A 25203-nucleotide genomic window follows, 5' to 3' on the forward strand; every position below is an offset into this window, starting at 1 on the left:
TAAGCTAGCTGAATGAAGATGCTAGAAGCTAGGAAGATGCAAGTAAGCTGTAACAGGAGCAATCTAGCCTTCGCCTCCGATCTCTCTAAACATCGCGGACGTGACACAGGAAATATATAAAAACACATACTCAGGTGACAAAGATATGGTTACAATGTTCACCACAATATAAAGAACAAGCCGGACTGTCAAAACTAGTAAGCGAAAAAGAGAGAAAAGGCAATTCTACGGAAGCGCGATCAGGCCGCTGAACCTGACAGTACAAGCAATCACTCGAGGAATGTGAAAAAGGAAACGACGATGTCGCCAATAAATCTACACACAAAGTATCCTGATAAACCCGACTCGTTCCGGATAACTTGCTCAACACCTATCGGTTCGATTTTCCCCAATGCACGCGCTCTTGGCCAGGGTGTGCAATCAAAATTGGGAGTTTAACGTCGTAAATCGCCTTGGCGATCAAAATTGCCAAGAACATTACTTCGACTATGTATATAACTACAACTAGAGGTAAACTACAGTACAAACTTTCAAACTTTATAGCTTCCTCGGTCCTTCCTGGTGGACGTTCACCATCCCAAACATCTGCACCAGAGGGGTCTCTTGGCTGATGGTATAAATGGGTAATCCCCCCCCCCCCAAAAAAGCAAACGTTCAGTGCACCGAACACAAAAAAAAACAGGTTAGAGTCCTGGATTTTTTAAAACATAAAAAACCTGAAACCTCCAGTAGGGAAAAAAAAAACATAAAAGCATGGGGAGAAAAGGGATGATGGTCACATCACAAGCCCCCCCTCCTCCTCCTCCTCCTCCTCCCCTCCCTGGCTCAAACCTTATATACAAGGTTTCCCTGCATAGCCATACTCTCGCTCACCCTGCATCGATCCCTCCCAACTGCTCATGCGCTCTCTTCCTACAAGAGATCTTGATGCATTGCATAGTTACATTACAAGCAAACTCATTAAGTGGGCTCAAATGATCAATCGACAAGTTCCAATCCTCCCACCCCCCCGCCACCCCCCAACTCCAAACCAATCCATAGGATCGGAAAGAAAGTCTACAACACAGTTCTGATAAGCAGGGATTACAAAAAGGAAAAAAATAAAAATAAAAATCAGGAAATTCCAAATGATGTCATCAGAAGAGACTGCCATGAGCTGAGGAAGGGGAATCAAGAGAATATTTTCGAGGTACAGTTCAAGGGCACGCGGTTCAGATGGACCGCCAGCTCGCCCTGCAGGTAAACCAGAGGAACGAGGGCAGCGTTTTCTCCCCTCGTGTCGCTCTTTCCGGTCCGTTCGGTGCACGTGGCCACCCCGTCCGCACGTCGTGCCTTCACGAGCTTGGACGATCCCGGGAGCGCGCGCGCCTCGAACAACGACGACGACGTCGCCGCCGACGGTTGGCCGTTTGTGGGACAATCTTTGTACGAATTGATCAAGGAAAGGGGCTTCAGCCTCACGACAGGAGACAAGTGGGCTCCTCCGTCTCGGGCGAAGTCCTCGAGCGCCCTCTCGCCCCCTTCTCTGACCGAGGCGGTATTCCTGCCGAGTTGCACGTTCTTCTTCTTAATCATCTTCTTCTTCTTCACCGCACGACTCTGCTCGAAGTTGTTGTCCTCGTCACACTGGAGCCTTTGGAAGTCGGGTTTGTCGTCATCGCCGCGGGACTTCTTGCGCCCACGGCCGCTCTTCTTGGAGCCAGGGTGCTGTTGCGGACGATTCATGAGTGTGTTCCTCCGACGGCCGAGTGGATCGTTCTTGAGGCGAGTGGACGTGGTCGCAGGTTTGCCGCGTTCCGAGTTCAAGGCACAGGAACGTTTCCGTTTCCAATGGCGCAGACGACGATGCAGACGTTCCTTGTCCAGATGCTTCTCGTTCGACGACCGACGCCCGTACACGTCTCTGCTTCGGAGAACCGTGGGACGTAGGCCCTGAGACCGAAGGTTCTTGACGAGGAGCAAAAAGCGATCCTGGCTGCTTTCCTCTGGAGAAAAAAGTCGGAGAAGATCCAGTAAGACCCTGCGAGCCAAGATCTGCGACTTGACTTCGGCCGCGGAGCGACGGTGCACCGAAGGGAAAGGGCTCCGGCTCTTCACGAAAGCCTGGAAGCTTCTTCCGACGGGGCTTTGAGTCTGCGACGCGCGCGCGAACGTCGGGGAGTTCGGCCTGATGCGGCACGAGGGCAGCGGCACCGAGCACTCGCGAGACCTTCCACACAGCCACTTACTAGAGAAGCGGCTGGGGCTTAACATGGCGTGGGTCTCCAGAGATGAGGAAGAAGAAGCCGCCCATGCGACCCGGCGGGATTAAGAAAAAATAAAAAACCCGGCCTCGATATGTGATGCTCTCCACAAAGCAACGTCATGCGGTCGCTCCGTAAATGCGTCTCTTTCACTCGGATACTCTTTTAAATTTGTTTTTCAAATGCGTTAAATTTATTATTTCACACCCCGCGAAGGGTGGAAAAATTGTGTACGTGTCCGAACCACCTAAGCGGTGTATAAATCGAAACTCGATGGTGAAGAAGGTTCGAGATTTTTTTTCGCAAATGCAAAACCTTAATCGAATATGTTACGTCTGTAGCACAGAACATTTCATTCCGATTAATATTTTTATTTGATCAAACGTGAATCTTCGCTTTTGTTCTGTCGTTTCGGTTTCCTCGCCTCACGATTGGCTGATTTCTGGGTCAATTTGTCTGAGGCGACTGGAAGGTTGAATTTTTTATATTTTTTTTCATACTCATCGAATCCTTCGATCCTTGACGATATGGTTAATGGTTATTCCTCAAGTTCATACGTTTACGTTCGAATTGGCCGTGCAACGATGTACAGTACATTAGTTGAGAGATGTAAACAGTTTTTCTCATGATGATACACCTCTCTTCTTCGCACAGCTGAACAATACATTCGATCTCGATTCAATTTAGAATTCAACATCAGTCCCTTAACTTCCAGACATGAGAAATGTAATTTTTATTTAAATCTAACTTGCTACCATCTTGTTGACGTGCCTTTTGTCTGGGCCACGGGAAGACGTTTACATGACGCCATCAACAGGATATGTAATCCAGTACTGTACAGTGTGCTATTTACGTATGCCGTCAGCATCATGTCACTGTTTCTGTATATATGTATATATATATATATATATATGTATATATATATATATATATGTATATATATATATATGTATATATATATGTATATATATATATATATGTATATATATATATATGTATATATATATATATATATATATATATATAAATATATATGTATATATATATATATATATATATATATATATATATATATATATATATATATGTATATGTGTGTGTGTATATATATATATATAATATGTATATGTGTGTATATGTATATGTGTGTATATGTATATGTGTGTATATGTATATGTGTGTGTGTATATATATATATATATATATATATATATATATATATATATATATATATATATATATATATATATATATATATATATATATATATATATATATATATATATATATATATATATATGTGTATGTGTGTATATATATATATATATATATATATATATATATATATATATATATATATGTATATGTGTGTATATATATATATATATATATATATATATATATATATATATATATATATATATATATGTGTATATATATTATTATTATTATTATTTTGAGTTGTAGGAGCATGGTAATGAGCATCGATATATGATATAATGAGCATATAGGAGCATGAGCATCGAGGATGCCGATAATCCCCTTTACAGATCTAGTCGGCGAGGGGGTTTTATCCGTCGACCTCTCCGGGAGTAAATGGCGGTTTCACTTGAGGGAGGCTTCCGATCCTCTTGGTGAGCCTCGACTCGTGCCGGGGATGACTCCTCAATCGCTCTCGGGTGGAACGCGGCAGCTCCGTCGCCACCGTTCCCGGGTGGAGTTCCTGGGGGGGGGAACACCTGGGGAGGGGATGTCAGAGGGAGGAATGCCAGATGGTGGTGTACTTGCGGGAGGAGTACCTGAGGGAGCCAAATGGCGAACCGACACAGTGGTCTCCCTGCCATCCGGGAGTCTGACATGAGCATACTCTGGATTAGCATCGATGAGTTTGACCTCCTCCACCATGGGTTCATACTTGCTTTGTCGTACCGGGCGTTTCATGAACACTGTTCCGGGATGGGTTAGCCAGTTGGGCACCGTTTGGCCGTCAACATAACGTCGCTGGTGAGTAAATATTCATTCGTGAGGAGTTGCATTGGTGGACGTGCAGAGCAAAGAGCGTATGGAATTCAGAGCGTCGAGATGGGTAACCTCCCATTGCCCGGGGCCCAGTCCTCTTGATTTCAACGCCAGAGTTATGGCTTTCCAAATGACTCCGTTATACCGTTCCACCTGCCCATTACCCTGTGGGTTGTAACCCGTCGTTCGACTAGTTGCTATGCCATGCTCTAATAGGAACTGTTTTAGCCCGGCCGACATGAAACACGGCCCTCTGTCTGAATGTATGTACGAAGGTTTCCCAAACATAGCGAAGAGGTCAGAGAGACATTTCACGACAGTGCCCGAGGTCATATCCTAGCACGGAAATGCGAAAGGGAACCTTGAATATTCATCAACAACAGTGAATATGTATCTGTTGTCTGTCTCGGTCGGCAGGGGCCCTTTGAAGTCGATATTTAGTCTCTCGAAGGGAGAAGTGGCCTTGATCAATCTGCCAGATGCCGCGCCATAGAATCTGGGTTTTAGTTCAGCACAAACAGGGCATGAAGCATTCATTTGTTTAATATCTTCGATAGAATAGGGAAGGTTTTGTCTGCGCACGAAATGTGCCATTCTGGTTACCCCTGGGTGGCAAAGAGACACATGTAGGTCTTGCAAAGCCCGACTGATTGTCGTCGAACAGTAGACCCGAGAGAAGGTATCTGCAGCAGGGTTTTCTCTCCCGGGCCGGTAAACAATGTCGTAACTATAGCAAGCTAGGTCTATCCGCCATCTCATAATTTTTTCATTCTTAATTTTCCCGTTATTTTTCCCATCAAACATGAATGCAACGGATCGCTGGTCCATGACGAGCGTGAAGTGGTTTCCCAGTAAATAGTGTCTCCATTTACGTAGGGCTTCGACAATAGCGTACGCTTCCTTCTCTATTGCTGAGTGTCTCTGCTCGCTTCCAGAGAGAGTTCTCAAGAAGAACGCGACGGGTCGCCCAGACTGATTAAGCGTCGCAGCTATCGCGTGATCAGAATCATCTGTTTCCACCACAAAGGGCACCGAGCTATCGAGCGATAATACCACGGAATTACTGATATCATCTTTGAGGCTGTGGAAAGCTTTTACAACAGCGGCATCTGGTGGGAAGTTTTTGCAATGCACTAGGGGATGTATTTTCTCGGAGTATTGGGAAATCCATCTTGCGTAGTAAGCGAACATGCCTATCACCCGGCGCATTGTCTGCAGGTCCTGAGGTGGGGGTAGCTCATGAAGTGGGCGCAATCGTTCAGGATCAGGCTTAATCGTGCCGTCGGCTATTGTGTAGCCGAGAAGGTCAATTGACCTTGCCGAGAATACGCATTTCTCGTAGTTGAGGGTCAGATTATATTTTCTAGCAATGCTCAAGAATCTGTCCAGATTCATATCATGTTCCCCCTGATCCTTACCGCACACTGTGACATTGTCCACGTAAACAAAAGTGTCTCTGAGGTTTTCATCTGAGATGATGTCATCCATAACTCGTTGGAAGCAAGCTACTCCATTCGTGACACCGAACGGAATCCTCCTGAATTGATAGAGGCGTCTACCTGCCTGGAATGCGGTGTAAGGTTTGTCTTCCTCTCGGATGGGAATTTGATGATAGGTGCTTCGCAAATTGATGGTGCTGAATATTTTATAATTGGCCACACGTTCGACCATCTCGTCTATGCGCAGCAAAGGGTAGGCATTGAGTTGGGTGAAACGATTGACCGTTTGGAAGTAATCGACAACCATTCGTTTCTTATGGTTCTGGTTGGCGGTGACCAACACCTGTGCACGCCATTGCGAATCGCTCGGTTCTATAATTCCTTCTTCCAGTAATCGCTTAGTCTCTGAAGCGATGAAGTTCATATCAGCAGTGGTATATCGTCGCGATTTGATCGCTATCGGTTTACAGACCGGCGACAAGTTAGCAAACAGCTGGGGGGACGTTACCTCTGCGGTGGTCAGAGCATTTAAAATTAGACGAGGTTTGCTTCCTCCAAAGGGTATTTCGAGGCTCGTGTGCTGCTTGAGGACATTATGACCCAGAATTACGTCTGCGCATAAATCACGAAGCACCAGTACCCTTACATCCCGATGCGTGTACCCTTTTACGTCCAATTCAACATTGCAGTACCCTCGTACGCGGGACTGTAGTGATGTGGCGGCCATGCATACCGTATTGTCTGTCGGGTGGATCTTCCATTTCCTGCCCTTCGCTAGTGAGCTGTTGATGAAACTCTCAGAGCTACCGGTATCAATCAGAGCTTCAGCCATATGCCCGTTAATTCGTACGTTGATGATAGCCTTGGATAGATTCCCCGGTGAGGCTGCAGTTAGTTTCTTTTGTGAGTAGAGAGCCGCAGAAGTGGGTTTATTTCTCCTTAGAGTAGATTTACATACCCTGGCATAATGCCCTTTCTTGTCGCAATTCATGCATGTGGCATCTCTGGCGGTGCATTTGTGGCGGGGGTGTCTTTTGTACCCACAAAAGAAGCATTTACCAACCGAAGTAGTTGCTGAGGAGTTTGACGAGGTCTGGGTATCCGATTCCTCGGGTTTTTCTCCATCCTCTGTGTCAGGGGTGCCCTGTGGGGTTCCTTGAGTTTCCACCATAGCGGGGTTCATTAGCAGCATCGGTGTCCCAAATGACTCAGATTGCTGCTGAGCCATATCCATCGCTCGAGCCTGGTCGACTACCTTTTCAAGAGTGGGTTGCGCTTTCTCCAGTAAGCGTTGCCGTATGTGGGCTGACCTGAGTCCTTGGATGAATGCCTCTCGGGTCGCTTCATCTCGGTGTTCCTCGGCGGTTACGGCCCGGAAGCTGCCGTCTTTTCCCAACTGCCTCAGAGCTTGCAGGAACTGATCGATGGTCTCCCCGGCTGCTTGCTTGCGTGTGTTGAGAAGATGTCGTATGTACACCTCGTTCTTGCGCTTCACGTAGAGCGCCTGCAGCACGTCGATCGCTGCATCGTAGGTGTCACACTCCGAGAAGACCCTGAATACACTGGGCGAGACATGATTCACAAGGGCGGCCAATTTGTCGGCTCCCTCTTCGATGATGGTCAGATAGTGTGAGAAGGAACGGAACCAATGCGTCCATTTCATTTCCGAGTCAGTCGCGTTTGGGTCTGCGTCGAACCTCTCTGGTTTGTAGATCTTGTCCATCGTTGGTTGAGAGAGCCGAGAAAACCAAATGGAATAAATTGAAATGAAAGCGAGAGAAGAACCTTCAGAGTGTAGGCTTTATTCCATTTGATTGAAGCCGCTTCTACGGGCACATCAGGGAATACAGGTGCAGCTAGGAGTACATACGCAGTAATGTATACATGTGCAATTAATCATCGCAAAATAAATCAGTATAAGCACGGAGTCCGATATACTCTCAATTCTCACCATTCAACGAGCACCAAGTGAACCGCCGCCGTAAATGACAATGCCCCTGGGACAATCACCCCGTCCGTGCGGAGACTTGGCTTTATCTATCCTGTGCTCGAGCCTCGCGACATGTGATCACATGTCACGTCCTTCAATTCACCACAATATATATATATATATATATATATATATATATATATATATATATATATATATATATATATATATAATATTGTTGTGGTTGACCAAATTCGCAAACCACCATTCAGGTCCCTTAGGTGAGATATCTCGGTAAGTATATGTGTAGTTAGGCCCAAACCCGTTGTCTAGAGGGAATAAATGTCATTCATGAGGGCTGCGACTCTTCAGGATAGCCGTTTTTCTTTTACTATCTTTATTTTGGACCAGCCGCCATTATTACCACCACCAACCACGTCTCAACAGCCATCACACAACAACCACCAACCACAACGCGGCCATCACAACAACAACCACCAACCACAACGCCGCTTCACCACAACCGCCACGACCTTTACCGTCACAACTCGCCACCATCGCATCACCGTCATCTCGCGCCACTCGTGGGCACCGATGCTGGACTCGTGCGGGGCGCGCACCGAGCAGCGTGTTCAAAAACATCACGGACTTTCCGCAGAAAAACGGATCAAAAACGACTCACGCCCACTTTTGTTCCGTCCAATCGGTGAGCGAGGGGCGATTTTGCCCCGCCTCCAGGGCGTTGGAGGGCGGTCGCTATATGCAAATTCATGGATCAAAAAGCATTCACGCCCACTTTTCCTCAGGCCAATGGGGAGCCAGCAAGAGAGGTGAAGGGTCAGAGGCAGAGGGTCAAGGGTAAAAGAGCGAAGCCACGGGGCTTATAAAAACGACTGCGTTCATCAGAAGAGGGCAGTTCGCAGTTGGGAGTTCGCGGAGCCAGTGAAGAGTTGGGACGAGTCAAGAGTCGGAGTGAAGAGGACGGAGCTGTGGAGAGGCGGCGGCGGCGAAGGCGGTTGAGGGGGTGCTCGCGTCGGATTCGGGGAACTGCGGAGGGAGAGGCCGGCGGCGCGACCGAGGTCGTGGTGGAGACGCTCGTAGCGGGACCCGAGATTTCGTGAAATCCTCCTTTCCCAGAGCATCAGCAACCCCTCCTGTTTCCCCCCCGCGCTGAGATGGTGCGACAAAAGGGGGCCCCCTTCCCACCCCCTACCAGACACTGTCCGTGAGGCCCGCGGAGTTGAGGCACCACCGCCACTTCGCGTCTCATCATCAGACGAGTAGGCCCGACACGGTCTCGGCCCCAGGCCCGCCTACCCCCCTCATCCTGGAGGGTGGTTCTCTTTTCTTTTGCTTTGGGAATATGTGTTGTCGGCGCCGTCTGTGAAGTAAAATTGTATAAGTGTTGCCGAGTTCCCAGTAGTCGGATAGATCTGCATTGTTGCATTTGCTTTTTGTCTTCTTCTTTTACATGTGCTTTTGGTGGAATTGTATATGTGTGCTTTCCGTTCATCGCGAAATAAATGTGCTTATTGTTGAACTGTTTTCCCGCTTCGCTTCGTCATTTCTTTCATTGAATCCCCATCTTGCTTCACGTAAAGGGTTGGTCGTGGGCTAAGACGCCCTATAATTAATCGAACCGTCGAGGCCGACGAATAACACCACTCGGTTATCCCGATAGTACGGAACGGGTCGCTTAAGTGGCCCGTGTCCGAAGTCGACCTGCGGCGAGGTGCGATCGCCCGGTCTACCCTCCATGTGGGTATTTAGGTAGGTCGAATTTGGCGAGCAACCCTATCCCACGCGGGGGCCGATTGGCACGATCGCGGTGAGACCGAAAGGTCCACCCGTGACTGGTTCCCGGCGTTAGTCCGAGAGGGTCACGACTGGATTGTCCGTCCGGTGGGCGACGTGCCGCGATTCGAGCTACGTGGCCGTCAGCACGCCGGCGGGCGCGAATCCGCAACACTGGTGTCAGGTCGTGCGATACAAACCCATTGCCCTCATCACGGCACTGGTAACGTAGAACGGGAAAACGGGCTCTCCTGTCTCCGGCTAAATTCACGGGAATCGGTCCAGGGGTGAGAGAAGCGACCCCCGATTCCCTCCAAATTACGAGCGATTCAAATTAACCCTTTACGAGAAATAAGATGGCGTCTCAAGGCGAGCGGGAGCCGGGGGTATTAGAAATGGATGTAGAATGTGTAGAATCCATGGCTCAGGATGAAATCCCCGTGCAGGAAATGTTGGTTGTACAGGAAAACGAACTCGCCCAACTGAACCCAGAGCCCGAAATAGGTGCGGCAGCGGCCGCGGTGTATGACACCTCCCCTCCTCCTCCTCTCCACCAAAACCCTTCCCCAACCCCTGCCGAAACGGCTCACCCAAGCGCACCCGACATGGCCCAGCTAATCACCATGCTGGCAAAGATGAATGCGGATGCGCAACAAATGAATGCGGAAATGACAGCGAAGATAAATGCGAACATGAACGAAAAGATGGATGCGAATACACAAAAGATGGATACAAACGCAAAGCAAATGAAAAACGAAATGAAAGAGCTCCGGGGTGAGACGCAGAACATGGGCCGATGCCTGCAGGCGGGCATGAAGGCCGTGACCAGGGAGCTTAAAATGGCGACTCCACGTGTAGGAACGAACGAGCTGGGTGGGGGTGCAACGGCTGACAGGCCAGCGGTGGAGGCGAGTGAAAAAATAATTCGGGGGGCGTGTTGGGCGAGGGTCGTGACGATGACCGAAAGGGAAAAATTAAATGGGGAGACCAAAACGTGCGAGACGAGACACGAGGTGACGACAACGGAAATAATAGTTGAGACAAGGGAGGTAAAGAGTGAAGAGGTGACTGAGTTGGCAGAGACACGGGAGATAGGAACGATAGAGGGAAGACTGCACGATGAAGACGGGGTAAGTGACACACACACACACACGGAGGTAGTGGAGGACAATGGGGGTGAGCTGGTGGACTGGGTGGAGGCCCAGTGCGAGCAGCGGGATAGCCTCCTCCAGGAAAGAGGGGAGGGAGTATGCCCCCTTGAGGCGAGTCACGACCAGGTGAGTTCGGTCGTGCTTTGCGAGGTCGAGGGGAGGAGTGCTGCGAACGGGTGCACGGAGAGCTTGGGGGGTATAGAGGCCCCGGAGACCCTTGTGGGGACACAAATCCCCAGTGTGGTTGTCCCTGTGTGTGTGGTGAAAGGTGTGAGTGCGTCCCCGTGTGTGGAAGCGACCCCGTGTGTGAGTGGTGTGGTGGCGATGGTGCCGGAGTACGTGCTTCCCAGCACGCCGTGTGTGGATGAGGAACCGTGTGTGGAAGAGGCCGTGTGTGTGGATGAAACGGCCAGTATGAGTGAGGCACCGCGGGTGAGTGCCCCCGCGTGTATGAGTGAGGCACGGAGTGTGGATGAGGCACCGCGGGTGAGTGCCCCCGCGTGTGTAAGTAGTATGGTTTGTGTGAGTAGTGAGGCACGCGTGAGTGAACGGCCGAATGCAAGGGAGACCGTGTGTGTGAGAGAACGGTATGTGAGGGAGATGTCGGTTGGCATGCGGGAGCACGCAGCCGCGTCTCCCGGTGTGAATGTAATGGAATGGAGTGTGAGCGTCGTAACACGCAGGTGTGCGTGGGTCGAATGGCGACGACGGCGACATGTGAGGAAAGAAGGCCGAGTAGCGGCTGTAGTTGTTTCGGGGACCGTGCCGGGTTCACCCAGCAGTGAGCACGAGGTCCGTGCTGTGCAACGCACGAGACCCCCACGTGCTCGCTTGCGAGAGTGAAGTCCCGGTCCGGAAACGCACGCGGTGGATTTGCCGATCCCGCGGACGGACAAAGTTTAGGCAGGATTACGGATTTGGACCGGACGGGTTCTCCACGCGATCGTGTGTGTTAAGCTCCAACGGGCAAAGCACATGTGTTCGCGTGGGGAACCCCTCGAGACGTGGGGCTTGTGTTTTTTTTTATGCGCACGGTGACGTCATGGCTGCACGTGGGGTTGGAATCCGGCAGGAGGGGAATCCCTGCCGGATGGTACCGTCCAAGGAGGGACGAGGTACACGTGCAGCTGCATGACGTCACGGGAAGGTGCAAAGTGCGCGAGCTCTGAGTTGCCGCGCTGGTGCTGCGCATGTAAAGAAAAAAAAAAAAAGAAAAAGCAAGCCTCACTTTCGGGTGCACAGGATTCCTGGGCAAGGGGTGGAAGACCCCCTTACCAGGGCACAGGATGGAAACTAGTTAGGGGGAAGGGTTAGCTTAGTTAGACCGACTTCATGGGGCAGGGGTAAGTCCTCATGGAGTCCGTGGAATGGATTAGTTAGAGGGATTGTTAGTCAGATTTAGGTTGGGAAATAAAATGATTTTATAGATTTGGAGACAGTGACAGACTTGTGAATGTGTAGCGGGGACGTAGCTTAGCTACGTAGTGTTAAAAGGAACGTGCTGTAGTTTAAGGGACGACGTGGGAGCACGAGTTAGTTAGGGGATGTAGTTAGGAGGATGGCAGAGTTCAGTGGTGTGTGTGTTGAAGAGTTGTTGGTGAGTGGATTGGAAGCATGTGCTTGGTGAGTGAGTGAGGCCAGCGGGTCTGTGTGTGTGGAGCGAATGGGGAATGCATGGTGCGATGAGTGATTGGGGGGAGGAGTGACTCCCGCCCAAGGGACCCCGGGGTCAGAGTAAAGTGAGTTAGTGGGTTAGTCAAATTAACAAATATGGAGGTCGTTTTGTTGTTGGTGGGAGTGTAGGCTCGAAACCCGTTTGGAGGGGTGCAGGAGCCCTGTTGACGGGCTTGGGAGCGTGGCTGCGAAAGGTGAGTATCGCTGAGTGGGTACCCCGGGCACCAGGCTAGTCGGCCGTGGTAGGCCAAGGGCCCATGGGGGGCCGGGATAGCGTAGTGGGCACGGGTGCGCCTGCTTGGTGCGGGGGCCCGGGGCGCCATTAGCCGCGTGGGCAGTGTTGTGGGCACGGGTGACCCTCGGAAAGGGGCCTGGGAAGCCAGCCTGCCACGTGTGCGTTTCAGGGGAGGTGCCATGGGGGGCACTCCCCGGTGTTAGGGAGCTGGTAGGCTCGGAGGCAGTGTAGTGCCCGGGGGTGCCATAGCGGGAGATTCGGCAGAGGGTCGTGCCTGCCAAAGGGAGCCACGTGTCCCAGCCATGAGACCGTGTGAGGGCACGGAGAGAAAATTGGGGGGCGAGGCCCGAAATTGTGAGGACACCAACACAGACGACGGGAATCTGGGTTGTTAGAACCAATAGTTTAAGCGAGAGGCGCTTGTTGAAAGCCCCGGGGTAGTTTAGCAGTTAAATGGATAGGGTAGAATAGGAAGTGTACCCCTCCGCACCATCCATCCCCTCGCTCTCATTGTGGGCCGCTGGACCCACTTTGTGTTATAGATCGCTGAAGTCTGGGGAGGCCATCCTGAGGCTTCGTTGGGCCTCGACACAGGACGTTCGCCCTCCCTTATTCCCCTCCGGGAAGGGAACGTAGGAGTTGGGAGTAGGCTAGGTGACAGAATAGGTTAGCCGAACAAGGACAGTAAAGGGGGTTAGGGGACGATTTATAGTGGGGAAGTAAAATAAAAAAATAAGTTGGGGCTAAATTGGGGTTTGACAAATTAAGGGAGTGGGTATGTACAGTGACAGGCAAAGGCGATAGGTGGGAGGGAGACAGGTAGGTAGGTCCGAGCCCGCCTTCCAAGTGGCCAGCACCACCGCACTCCCTCCACCAACCTCCACTGAACGGCAAAGGCTGGCCAGCTTCATCTGCTGGCTGCGTTGCTGCAAGGCAAAGGCCGGCCCACTTCATCGGCAGCTGTTGTTTTGCTGCAAGGCCAGTGCCGGCTGGATCGTCTGCAGCTGCTGTGCTGCAAGGCCTGTGCCGGCCGGATCGTCTGCAGCTGCTGTACTTCAAGGCCTGTGCCGGCTAGTTCATCTGCCGGCTATGTTTGCCTGCAACGGCCTTCTTCTGCGGGCTGTGTTTGCCTGCTGCCTTTGCCATGCCCACTGCCCACGTTCACCAGCCCCGTTCAATTTTTGCTTTGCCCCCCTGTTCATTGCCATGTGCGCCAGGATCAAGGCAACAGTTTGCAAGCTGCAAGAACTGCCCTGTTGGCAGCTACAACACGGGCCTGCAGTGGCGGCCCGTGCACCGTGTTTGCGTCCATCCATTCATCCATCCATTCGTTGTGTTCATTGCGTGTGCCACTTGAGCTGGCACGGAGACTGCGTTGTGCAGCCCATGCACCATTGTGGTTCACTGCGTTCAGTTCAAACCATTCATCCATCCATTCGTGTGTTCATTGCGTGTGCCACTTGAGCTGGCACGGAGACTACGTTTGTGCGGCCCATGCACCGTTGTGGTTCACTGCGTTCAGTTCAAAAGGGAAGGCCTTGGACTGCGTGTGAGCAGCCGGCTACGTTCCCTGTCACCTGCATTGTTTGAGCCAGAGACTGCATGCGGGCAGCCTGGCACCCTGCTAACTGTTTTCTTTTTGCAGAGTTCAGTGATCCTGGGCCATGGTTTAGTGTAAAATTTGTAAGTTAAGGTAAGATGTACTGTACATATGAGTGCGCCCCCGGCATGTTTGTCTTAGCGCCGGCAATTTTATTTAAGTCGTCCGTGTGAGTGAGTTTGTTTAGGTAGTTACTCAGCCCTTAGGTTATTTATTTTGGGGACACGAATACCATGAATGTCGCACTCAGGGATCCGTAGGTAAAATGTACTAGGGGAAAACTACACATGATGGCACACGAAAATTTGACGACTCGGGACGAGTCTGTAAAAAGGGGAGGGGGTAGTGTTGTGGTTGACCAAATTCGCAAACCACCATTCAGGTCCCTTAGGTGAGATATCTCGGTAAGTATATGTGTAGTTAGGCCCAAACCCGTTGTCTAGAGGGAATAAATGTCATTCATGAGGGCTGCGATTCTTCAGGATAGCCGTTTTTCTTTTACTATCTTTATTTTGGACCAGCCGCCATTATTACCACCACCAACCACGTCTCAACAGCCATCACACAACAACCACCAACCACAACGCGGCCATCACAACAACAACCACCAACCACAACGCCGCTTCACCACAACCGCCACGACCTTTACCGTCACAACTCGCCACCATCGCATCACCGTCATCTCGCGCCACTCGTGGGCACCGATGCTGGACTCGTGTTGGGCGCGCACCGAGCAGAGTGTTCAAAAACATCACGGACTTTCCGCAGAAAACGGATCAAAAACGACTCTCGCCCACTTTTGTTCCGTCCAATCGGTGAGCGAGGGGCGATTTGGCCCCGCCTCCAGGGCGTTGGAGGGCGGTCGCTATATGCAAATTCATGGATCAAAAAGCATTCACGCCCACTTTTCCTCGGGCCAATGGGGAGCCAGCAAGAGAGGTGAAGGGTCGGAGGCAGAGGGTCAAGGGTAAAAGAGCGAAGCCACGGGGCTTATAAAAACGACTGCGTTCGTCAGAAGAGGGCAGTTCGCAGTTGGGAGTTCGCGGAGCCAGTGAAGAGTTAGGACGAGTCAAGAGTCGGAGTGAAGAGGACGGAGCTGTGGAGAGGCGGCGGCGGCGAAGGCGGTTGAGGGGTGCTCGCGTCGGATTCGGGGAACTGCGGAGGGAGAGGCTGGCGGCGCGACCGAGGTCGTGGTGGAGACGCTCGTCACGGGACCCGAGATTTTGTGAAATCCTCCTTTCCCCGAGCATCAGCAACCCCCTCCTGTTTCCCCCCGCGCTGAGATAGTGCGACAAAAGGGGGCCCCCTTCCCACCCCCTACCAGACACTGTCCGCGAGGCCCGCGGAGTTGAGGCACCACCGCCACTTCGCGTCTCATCATCAGACGGGTAGGCCCGACACAGTCTCGGCCCCAGGCCCGCCTACCCCCCTCATCCTGGAGGGTGGTTCTCTTTTCTTTTGCTTTGGGAATATGTGTTGTCGGCGCCGTCTGTGAAGTAAAATTGTATAAGTGTTGCCGAGTGCCCGGTAGTCGGATAGATCTGCATTGTTGCATTTGCTTTTTGTCTTCTTCTTTTACATGTGCTTTTGGTGGAATTGTATATGTGTGCTTTCCGTTCATCGCGAAATAAATGTGCTTATTGTTGAACTGTTTTCCCGCTTCGCTTCGTCATTTCTTTCATTGAATCCCCATCTTGCTTCACGTAAAGGGTTGGTCGTGGGCTAAGACGCCCGATAATTAATCGAACCGTCTAGGCCGACGAATAACACCGCTCGGTTATCCCGATAGTACGGAACGGGTCGCTTAAGTGGCCCGTGTCCGAAGTCGACCTGCTGCGAGGTGCGATCGCCCGGTCTACCCTCCGTGTGGGTACTTAGGTAGGTCGAATTTGGCGAGCAACCCTATCCCACGCGGGGGCCGATTGGCACGATCGCGGTGAGACCGAAAGGTCCACCCGTGACTGGTTCCCGGCGTTAGTCCGAGAGGGTCACGACTGGATTGTCCGTCCGGTGGGCGACGTGCCGCGATTCGAGCTACGTGGCCGTCAGCACGCCGGCGGGCGCGAATCCGCAACAATATATATTGTTGTGGTTGACGAAATTCGCAAACCACCATTCAGGTCCCTTAGGTGAGATATCTCTGTAAGTATATGTGTAGTTAGGCCCAAACCCGTTGTTTAGAGGGAATAAATGTCATTCATTCGGGCTGCGACCCTTTTAGATAGCCGTTTTTCTTTTACTATCTTTATTTTGGACCAGCCGCCATTACTACCACCACAACCACCAACCGCAACGCCGCTTCACAACAACAGCCACGACCCTTGCCGTCACATCTCGCTCTCGCAACCATCGCATCACCGCCATTCCCGCGCCGCTTGTGGGCACCGATCCTGGACTCGTACAGGGCGCGCACCGAGCAGCGGGTGCAAAAACACCAGCCTTTCCGAGAAATCGGATCAAGAACGATTCACGCCCACTTCTGTTCCGTCCTATCAGCGAGCGTGGGGCGATTTGGCCCCGCCTCCAGGTGCGTCGGAGTATAATCGCTATATGCAGATTCGCGGATCAAGAATCATTCACGCCCACTGATGATTGGGAGAAGGCTGATTGGTCTGTAGTTACAGGGATCTGTTTTTGCACCTTTTTTATGCAGGGCAGTGATGTTTGCTGATTTCCAAGCAGATGGCAGATGACCTTGGGCAAATGAGAGGGTGAATAGAACAGAGAGAGGGTGAGCAAGAGCAGAAGAGCAGGCTTTGAGGACACGTGGGCTGATGCCATCTAGATCGGTTGCAGAATCTGAGTAGAGGTTTGACAGCAAGCTCTCCTCCTTGTCAGGAGAAAAGGACACAAAGTCCAGTGACAGTTGGGTGCGACTGGATAAGGTGGGTAGAGAAAGTGATGGGTTTTGGACACAAGATTGAGCTGCAAACACCGAGTTTCGGCATTCAGCTTTTTCACGTGTGGTATCAGCAGTGCCGCCATTTGAGGTAAGGGAGGGGATGGAGGGGGAACATACACCAGAAACAGATTTGATTAAACGCCACCAGGATTTTGAGGAAGGAGAGAGGTTTGAGAGTTCACACTTGAGATGAGAAAGATGTTGTTTTCTGGCTCTCCTGAGGGTAGATACACACTTGTTCCGAGCTTTATGGAAGGAACTGAGATTTCCCTCAGTTGGGTTTGCTTTCCATGAGGCAAAGGAAAGTTGTTTCAGGACAACTGCCTCACCACAAGCTTCACTGAACCAAGGGCGGGAGGAAGGGTAGGACAACTGAAGACGAGAGGGGATAAATCTGTGCATGAGGGAGAGCAAGTTTCTTTGAAAGAATTCCCAGGATGAGTTGATGTTGGAGAAAGTAGCAATAGGAGACCAGTCTATTCGTTTGATGGCTGCTTGGAGACCCTGCCAGTTGGCTTGAGTGAAATGCCAGATTCGACGGCGGTGAGGTGGTTCTCTGATAACAGCCAGAGAGATGTCCACTTTGACAAGCACGTGGTCAGAAGAACCGATTGGAGCGGAAAAAAGAGCAGCAGATATTGTCACGGAAATTTGTCAAAATCAGATCCAGAAGAGATGGAGTACCATTGGTTGAGATCTGGGTAGGGAAGTTGACCGATTTAGTCAGTCCCAATGAGTCACTGAAAGCTTTTGCTGGGGTGCCATGACAGATGAGAGAGGTACCCACACCTAGCCAACTGGCATGATGACAATTGAAGTCGCCACATATGAGGAAAAGAGAGTTTGAATGAGAAGATAGAAGTTGGTCCATGTTTTCGGATAGTGAGGTGTAGATGGAGTCATCCCTGTTAGGTGGACGATACAGTACACATATAAACATGAGGTGGGAGTGGAGTGGAAGCCTTAGCCAGAGGTATTCCTGGGGGTGTGGGGGAGTGAGGGCAGAGCATGGAGAGTGAGGAATAGAGTCTTTGATGAAGAGAGCAACTCCTCCACCAGGACGAGGCTCAGGTCTGTCATACTGGAGGAGGGAGTAACTAGGGAGAGATACTTGGGAGTCAGACATGTCTTGGGGGAGGAAAGTTTCTGTTCGGCAGATTATGTCTGGTTTGTCAGTGGCAACCTGTATGGAAAGATCTGAAAGGTTTGAGCGAAGGGCCCGGATATTTGAGGTCCACACTTTTAATGAAGAGGGAGGGGAGGAGGCTTTGGGTGCAAAGGGTGGGGGTGAGGGGGAGGGTAGGACAAGGGACGAAGGGGGTAGGTAAGGAGGGTTGTTGAAAGGGTGTGGGGGATTGCAGAATAGCTAGGGAAGGGGGCCGGATGAGGAGGATAAAAGGCTCTGTGGTACTGGGGGAGAGGGGGAAACAAGAGAGGGGGAAGAAGGCAGTTGAGGATTTGAGGAGGTGGAGTGAAGTGATGGAGGTGACAGGGCAGCGGAAGGCGGCAGCTTTGTGGATGAGAGGGGGGGCAACTTTGAGAAGGATGAGTGAGGGAATGAATGGTGGGAGAAAGGTGAGGGGGGAGTTTTTGAGAGAGGTGAGAAGTAGGCTTGGAGGGAGAAGAGTGGGATGGTTGCTTTGAGAGTGAGTGTGAGAGGCATGGGCGTCCGCAGAAAAAAATGCAGGGGGGGGCAATGTTATCCTGAGATCGCCGTGTGAAGTGTGAAGACATCTTTTTGCTAAGATTACTGTAAATAACAGAACAAAATGTTAACAATTCTTCAGGTTGAAGACACACCATTGATCGAATGTCATGATATTTGGCATGGAAGATCGTGTTTTTTTCGTTCATTCCTTCTGTGTTGCGGCTGTTTATTTTATTTCAGTAACAAAACTCATGCTAATTTTCTACGTTGGATTTTATACAAAATAATCAAACTAAATGCTCTTGATTTAATTGTTATAGAGTCTGGGGAAGACCAGTGTATTAAATTTGTATTGTTATGTTAACCTCATTTTTCTTATTTTTCAGGAATGTGAAATGGATATCAGGAGGTTCTTTAAAAAACGTAAGTCTGATGACTGACAACAATCAAGACACCCCGGGTACATCGGAGACGCATGTTGAACCAGCAGAGCAGCGCAGAGGGGGACATCACGAGCAGTTACTCACAGCAACCAATCAGATGCCACCCCAAATACCACTTGCGAAAGTGGCCAATGACTTGCCTCATCATTTGGACATTGGATCTTACGTCAAAACCACAGAACATTTGACCAATAATCGAAGATATGACCTCCTGATGAACACATACGTCCCACCAACTGATTACAGCTATCAGAACGATTCACAGGGCTCCCGCTGTTTCCGCCACACGTGGATAAACCAATATTCTCCATGGCTGGCCTACTCAAGTCACTTGAAAGGTGCTCTGTGCAAATACTGTGTGCTGTTCCCTCAACCAGTGCACCGAGGTCTAATGGGTGTGTTCATCGTGACTCCTTTTGTTAAATACAAAGAGTTCAATGAGTGCACGAGGAAGCACATGCTTTCCTCCTGGCACAAAGGTGCACTGCAAGATGCCAACAATTTCCTGACCACCGTGCAAAGGCCAGAGTTGACCATCGTGAGCCAGATGGACTGAGCAGTCAACAAAGCAGTCATTCAAAACCGAGAGAAACTGTTCCCCATACTATCCAGCATTCTGTTCTGCTGCAGCCATGACATTGCATTGAGGGGAAGGAGAGTACATCGGGAAACCTCGTGACCTACTGCGATTCAGAATAGAAGCAGGGGACACGGTCCTGAAGGATCACATGGAGGGCACAAGCAAAAATGCGAGATACACATCAGTTTGTGTACAGAACGAGCTGATAGTTCTCTCCGAAGAAGTAGTAAGAGACAATATTGTGAAAGCTGCAAATGAATCAAATGGATTCTCTGTCATTGCAAATGAAATTGCTGACATATCAGGCACCGAGCAACTGTCCATTGGAGTACGATTTGTTGTGCTGCAGGAACAACGGAATGACTCAGCCACCATACGTGAGGAATTCCTTGGATTCATTCCACTGGAGAGGGTGGATGCTGCAACAATTGCAGATACTATCATCGACCAAGCAAAAAAATTTGGTCTTAACCTCGACAAGCTCCACGGCCAAGGCTACGATGGATGCTCAACCATGGCAGGAAAAGACAATGGTGTACAGGCCCATATCAGGAACACCTATCCCAAAGCTGTTTTCGTGCACTGCTCTTCACATCGACTGAATTTTGTGGTTCATAATCTGAATTCTGTCGCAGATGTGAGGAATACGACTGGAACTGTGAAATCTATCATTAAATTCTTCCATGACAGTCCCAAGCGCAGGAGACTGGTTCCAAATATACCTTTGTTGTGTGAAACCAGATGGAGCGCAAAGTACAAAAGCATCCGCATCTTTTCAGAGAACTTTTGTGATATCTATGCACAACTGGAGCAACTGGAGGCAAGCCAGCATGAGTCACAGAGTACGCATCAGATGGCGTATCAGCTGAGGTGTGCTGCAGGAACCACAGTGTTCCTCATCTGGCTGAAGATCATTGTGAAGTATTCAGCGATGTTGGAGCCAGTGACCCAATAGCTGCAGGCAGTCGACATGGACATGATGGGAGTCCGAGATCACATCGACCTGTTGATGAAGGCTTTCTGAGCTCACCGGGATGGTGCAGACCGTGTGTTCTCAGAAGATGTCATCCCTGAGGTGAAAACCTTGGCAGAAGAACTTGGCATAGACTTGACTATGCCTCGGCGATGCGCATGCCAGGTCCACCGGCCGAATGTAGGAGGCTCCATTGAGGAGTACTATCGCTGCACCATCTATGTCCCACACATGGATTCCTTGATCCAGTCTCTGAAAAGTCGCTTTGGTGAAAGTAACATGCCATATTTTCCCATTTTCGCACTACATCCGAGAGAAATGCAGCAAACAGAAAGAGATGAATTCAAGCACATCGTTTCATCTGTCAAGGAAATGTATGGCATTGACAACCTTGTAGAAGAAGCTCTGGCGTGGTATGACGTGCAGAAGCATAAGCCACTGGATGACAACTCTCTGGGTATGATCGAGCTGGTGAAGCAGACCACTCTGTTCCCTGCTGTGCGCAAGGCTATCCTCATCGCACTGACTCTGCCTGCAACATCATGTACAGTGGAAAGGTCCTTCCTTTCCACTGTACTGCGCTGTGTGATAGACCACACTGCGCTGTGTGATAGACCTGGTTAAGATCAACGATGAGTGATAAACGTCTGTCCGGCCTCTGCATGCGAAGTGTCCACCACAACAAAGTGAACAGCCAGAAGACCGAGCTAATGAACAGTGCCATTGACAATTTTGGAAGAGATCCCCGACGGCTCCAATTCCTATTCCAAGAGTAGTAACCTACTCTAACTGAATGAACTGTTGAGAAATGTTTATCTTATTTTATTCATTTTGTATTTTCCATGTAATTTTTTTTCAAATTTTTGATTTTCCAGGGGAGGGCAAATGCCCCCCCTTTCCCCTCCCTGCGGACATCCATGGTGAGATGGGTGAGTTGGCACTGAAGTTGGAAAAAAAGAATGGTTGATGTAAAGCGAACACTGGGGTTTTTTTTAAGTTTTAGGTCAGAGATGCGATTTAACACAACTCTTGATGGATGCAATAAAGGCGAATCCAGAGAATGGAGAGAAGAAACGCTGTAACAGTTGGATTTTTTAGGCAAGGTATGAAGGAGAGGTCGAATTGAGAGCAATCTGTTTAAATAGTAGAAGAGTAGTGCATTATGATACAGTAAAGAGTATCACACGTGTGAAAGAGGAAGATGAAGCATTATAAGAGATCGTTTTTATTATTATTATTATTATTATTATTATTATTATTATTAATGTTTGAGAGAGTTTTCAACAGATTAGGTCATGGAAGTGTTGTAGAAAAAAATTGAGGAAGAAGAAGAAGAAGAAGAAGAAGAAGAAGAGGAGAAGAAGAAGAAGAATCAAGAGTCATGAGTGAGGAAGGAGAAAGGTAGTGTGGGTTTTTTTTTGATTTAAGATAAGAAATATAGTGTTTAGTTGGGAGGGAGGGATGGGGGATGTTAGGAAAGTGGGGGAGATAGAAATTGAAGGTAACGGGAGAAAAAACAAAGCACAATCGTACACCGAGGAGAACCAGTAGGCCTCAAGCGTCCGGTAAGACAAGGTCGACAAAATATCACAAAATAGCACAATTTTTGAAACAAAACCGAACTAGGAACACACAGGAACATGTAAGTGAGAGAATAAACAGTTAAAACGGGACAGATAATGATCGGAAACTTAACTTTGAGATCGTCAGCAGAGAGCCCTGAAGGAGACCTGTCGACGCTCCAAACCCAGAACCGGAACCTAAGGGGTCTAAACGGTCTTTTAATGTCTCAAGGTCAAATGGGTCTTTAAAGGGTCGAAATAGTGTGAATGTCTATGGGGTCTAAATCAGTATGAATGGATCTGAAGGGTCGAAAGGGGTGTTCAGGGTTTAGTGTGTGTTGGGGAAATTATTACTCTCTAGACAAGAAACCTTTGCCTCAGTCTGAGTAGGTCAAAGAGTTTGTGTTTTTCCTCTACTGTTCTACTATTTAGTTGTTAAGGCCTACCACCTACTTATAATCTTGTCTTTCTTTGACACTTTGGACATTGCTTGGGTTTTCTGCAAGTACAAGGTGACCGGGCTGATAAGCTGTGCATTCTGTTCTTGCGATCAAAAGCCCTCTCTGCTTATAAAATGGAATGGATATATGGGGAGGGGAGGAACATGTGAGAGACAGCAAATAAATGGTACAGAAGAAAGAACTCCTTGTGGACATTGATTATTACTGGACTTCTGTTGTTTTATTTTATCCCGATACATGCAACACTGAGTCGGCTAGACATTGAATCCTCGAGGAGGACAAGATCCCTCAACAATCTAAAGAATCCTTTCGATCATGACGCTGGGTTCAAGGATAGAAATCCACGTCAGTTGGTGCCAGTGACACGGATTCGAATCGGCGTTGTGCGGCGCTCATGACCGGAGGTGCTTAATCTGCCGGAGGCAGTGCCTGGAGGAACGACAAGTGCTTGAGCGAAGGTAAGCAGGGAGGGTTCTCCGAGGGTGCGATTTATTTTATTCTGTGATTTTAGAGTGAATTTAGCGGTTGTGATTTGTGTGATTTTAGAGATGGGAAATAGGAACTGTAAAAGGAAGGAAATTGTGTATACTGAGGCAAATTGTATTCAAAAACCACGGAGAGGTACATGTGCAAGAATTATGTTTGATAAGTATGGGCCTGAAGCTGTGAGAGACATGGGGAAATGGTGCAATTGGACCAAAAATAGTCGATTACCCTTCCCTGAGAATGGAACGTTCGATCATGAGTGTTTAGACAATTTAAGAAAAGTACTGGAAGTGAAAAATAGTGACAAAAAGGTCCAGAAGCAGGTGAACTGGAGCGTTTATATAAATTGGATGAAGGAATGTCATGACAGAGACGAAAAGGCACGGTTGTTAAACCTGAAGGGTCAGCTATACCAATTAATGAAGCAAATGCCGGTGAGACTTGAAAATAAAACCAAGAGACAGCGAGCAGTGGCTGTCAGATTTGAGGATGAAGAATAAGACTCAGATACATGGCCAGAGTGCACAGTTCCGATTACACAACCGCTCGAGGACGAAGAAGCGGGAGAGACAGAGGGAGATGATGCCACAGGGCAAGGAGAGGCTCAACGGGGAGCCAGGCGAGTAATTAAGAAAGAAACAAGAACACAAAGCAAAAATAAAGTTCCTCTTGCTGACAAGGGTAAAATACAAACTCGATCAAAAAAAAGAATGTCAGAGACCGCGAAGGACGGAGATGATGAGGCACTCATAGGCACATTTCCATTGCAAGATTACCCTGGTGCAAGGGAGGTACAAGCGATATATCATCCGTGGGGCTCTGAATTAAGAGCCATCGTAAATGAGATGCCGAAGATACGAGAGAACCCAAAAAAATTCCAGGCGGAACTACGCGTGGTGGTGGCATGCCATCAGCCAACATATATGGACATGGAAATATTATTAAAATGAGTGGTACCAGAGGGGTTACTCCGACAATTGAAACAGGTCGCTGCATGGCCAGATGAAGCTCCTGGAGACAGGGAGGAGCTCAAAGAACATATCGACACCCTCATTGACACTGTCACAGAGGTGGTAACACTTAAGACCGACTGGGAAAAAATACAGATGTGCAGGCAACGCGCTGGCGAGGACCCATTGGAGTTCTTAGAGCGTTTTCGGGGTGTATACAAATGTCACTCTGGACTGAAAGAAGAGGGGGTACCATTTGCTCATGTATACCTTAATGGTTTGACGGCCAAATTACAAAATGAAATAAAGCGAGTATGTATTGGTTGGGAATTAAAGGAAGTGAAAGACTTGATGGAATATGTAACGCATTGTAATTCATTGTTGAAACATCGTTCTGACGAGAAAAACGAATCAACATTAATGCTATCCCAGGTTCACGGTCAAGGTGAATGCCCCGGGGAAAGGCATGTGAGATATAATGCACAAAACCGAGGGCAAACCTATTACCGTCAGAGACCAAAATACAGAGACCAGCGCAGAGATTTCTGTTATACATGTGGAAAACAAGGACACTGGGCTAACGAATGCCGAAATCGTAGAAACAGTCGAACTTATAGTTCTTATGAACCGGTAGAACAGAGACCAGCGGCACAATACAGAGATGAAACTCGCAGACACTCCACGCCTCCAGTGAATGAAAATCCATATTATAGACAACAGGAAAGATGGGGAACACAGTTTGAGCAAGCTGGTTCATTTCAACCCACTGCACCTCAAACCGAATTCCCTCTTCCTCCTCCTCCAGCCTCGTTCCCTCCTCCTCCACCCTCATTTCTTCCTCCTCCATCTCAAGGTTCATTTCAAACCCAAAACCCATTCATTTTATGACAAAGAAAAGAAGCGACTTCGTCTGAGTTACCCTTCCTGACTTTGAAACCATGTGATGAACCGAAATTGACTTTGAAAATTGAAGGCCAAGAGATTCCTTTCTTAGTCGACACAGGAGCGACCAAATCTGTGCTCAGAAGGAGTGATTTCCCAGATGCCCCGTTATCGCGAGAACGAGTAAAAGTAGTGGGAATGTCAGGAGTTGCTAGTACCATTCCACTGACA

The 25203-nt window shown here is 49.2% G+C and overlaps 1 protein-coding gene across 1 annotated transcript; it reads left to right on the forward strand.

The window, feature by feature from the left end:
• Nucleotides 1–2505: 2505 nt before the first annotated feature.
• Nucleotides 2506–22059, forward strand: LOC147008809 (52 kDa repressor of the inhibitor of the protein kinase-like). The gene is made up of 2 exons (XM_085863452.1): nucleotides 2506–3065; nucleotides 19022–22059. Exon 2 carries the CDS (start codon nucleotides 19807–19809, stop codon nucleotides 20611–20613), a length of 807 nt encoding a protein of 268 aa, XP_085719578.1. The 5' UTR covers nucleotides 2506–3065; nucleotides 19022–19806; the 3' UTR covers nucleotides 20614–22059.
• The last annotated feature ends 3144 nt before the right edge of the window (nucleotides 22060–25203 follow it).

Source organism: Eptatretus burgeri, chromosome 18 (assembly GCF_056783735.1).
Source record: "Eptatretus burgeri isolate ZD-2024b chromosome 18, Ebu_testis_v1, whole genome shotgun sequence".
NCBI classification, from domain to species: Eukaryota; Metazoa; Chordata; class Myxini; order Myxiniformes; family Myxinidae; genus Eptatretus; species Eptatretus burgeri.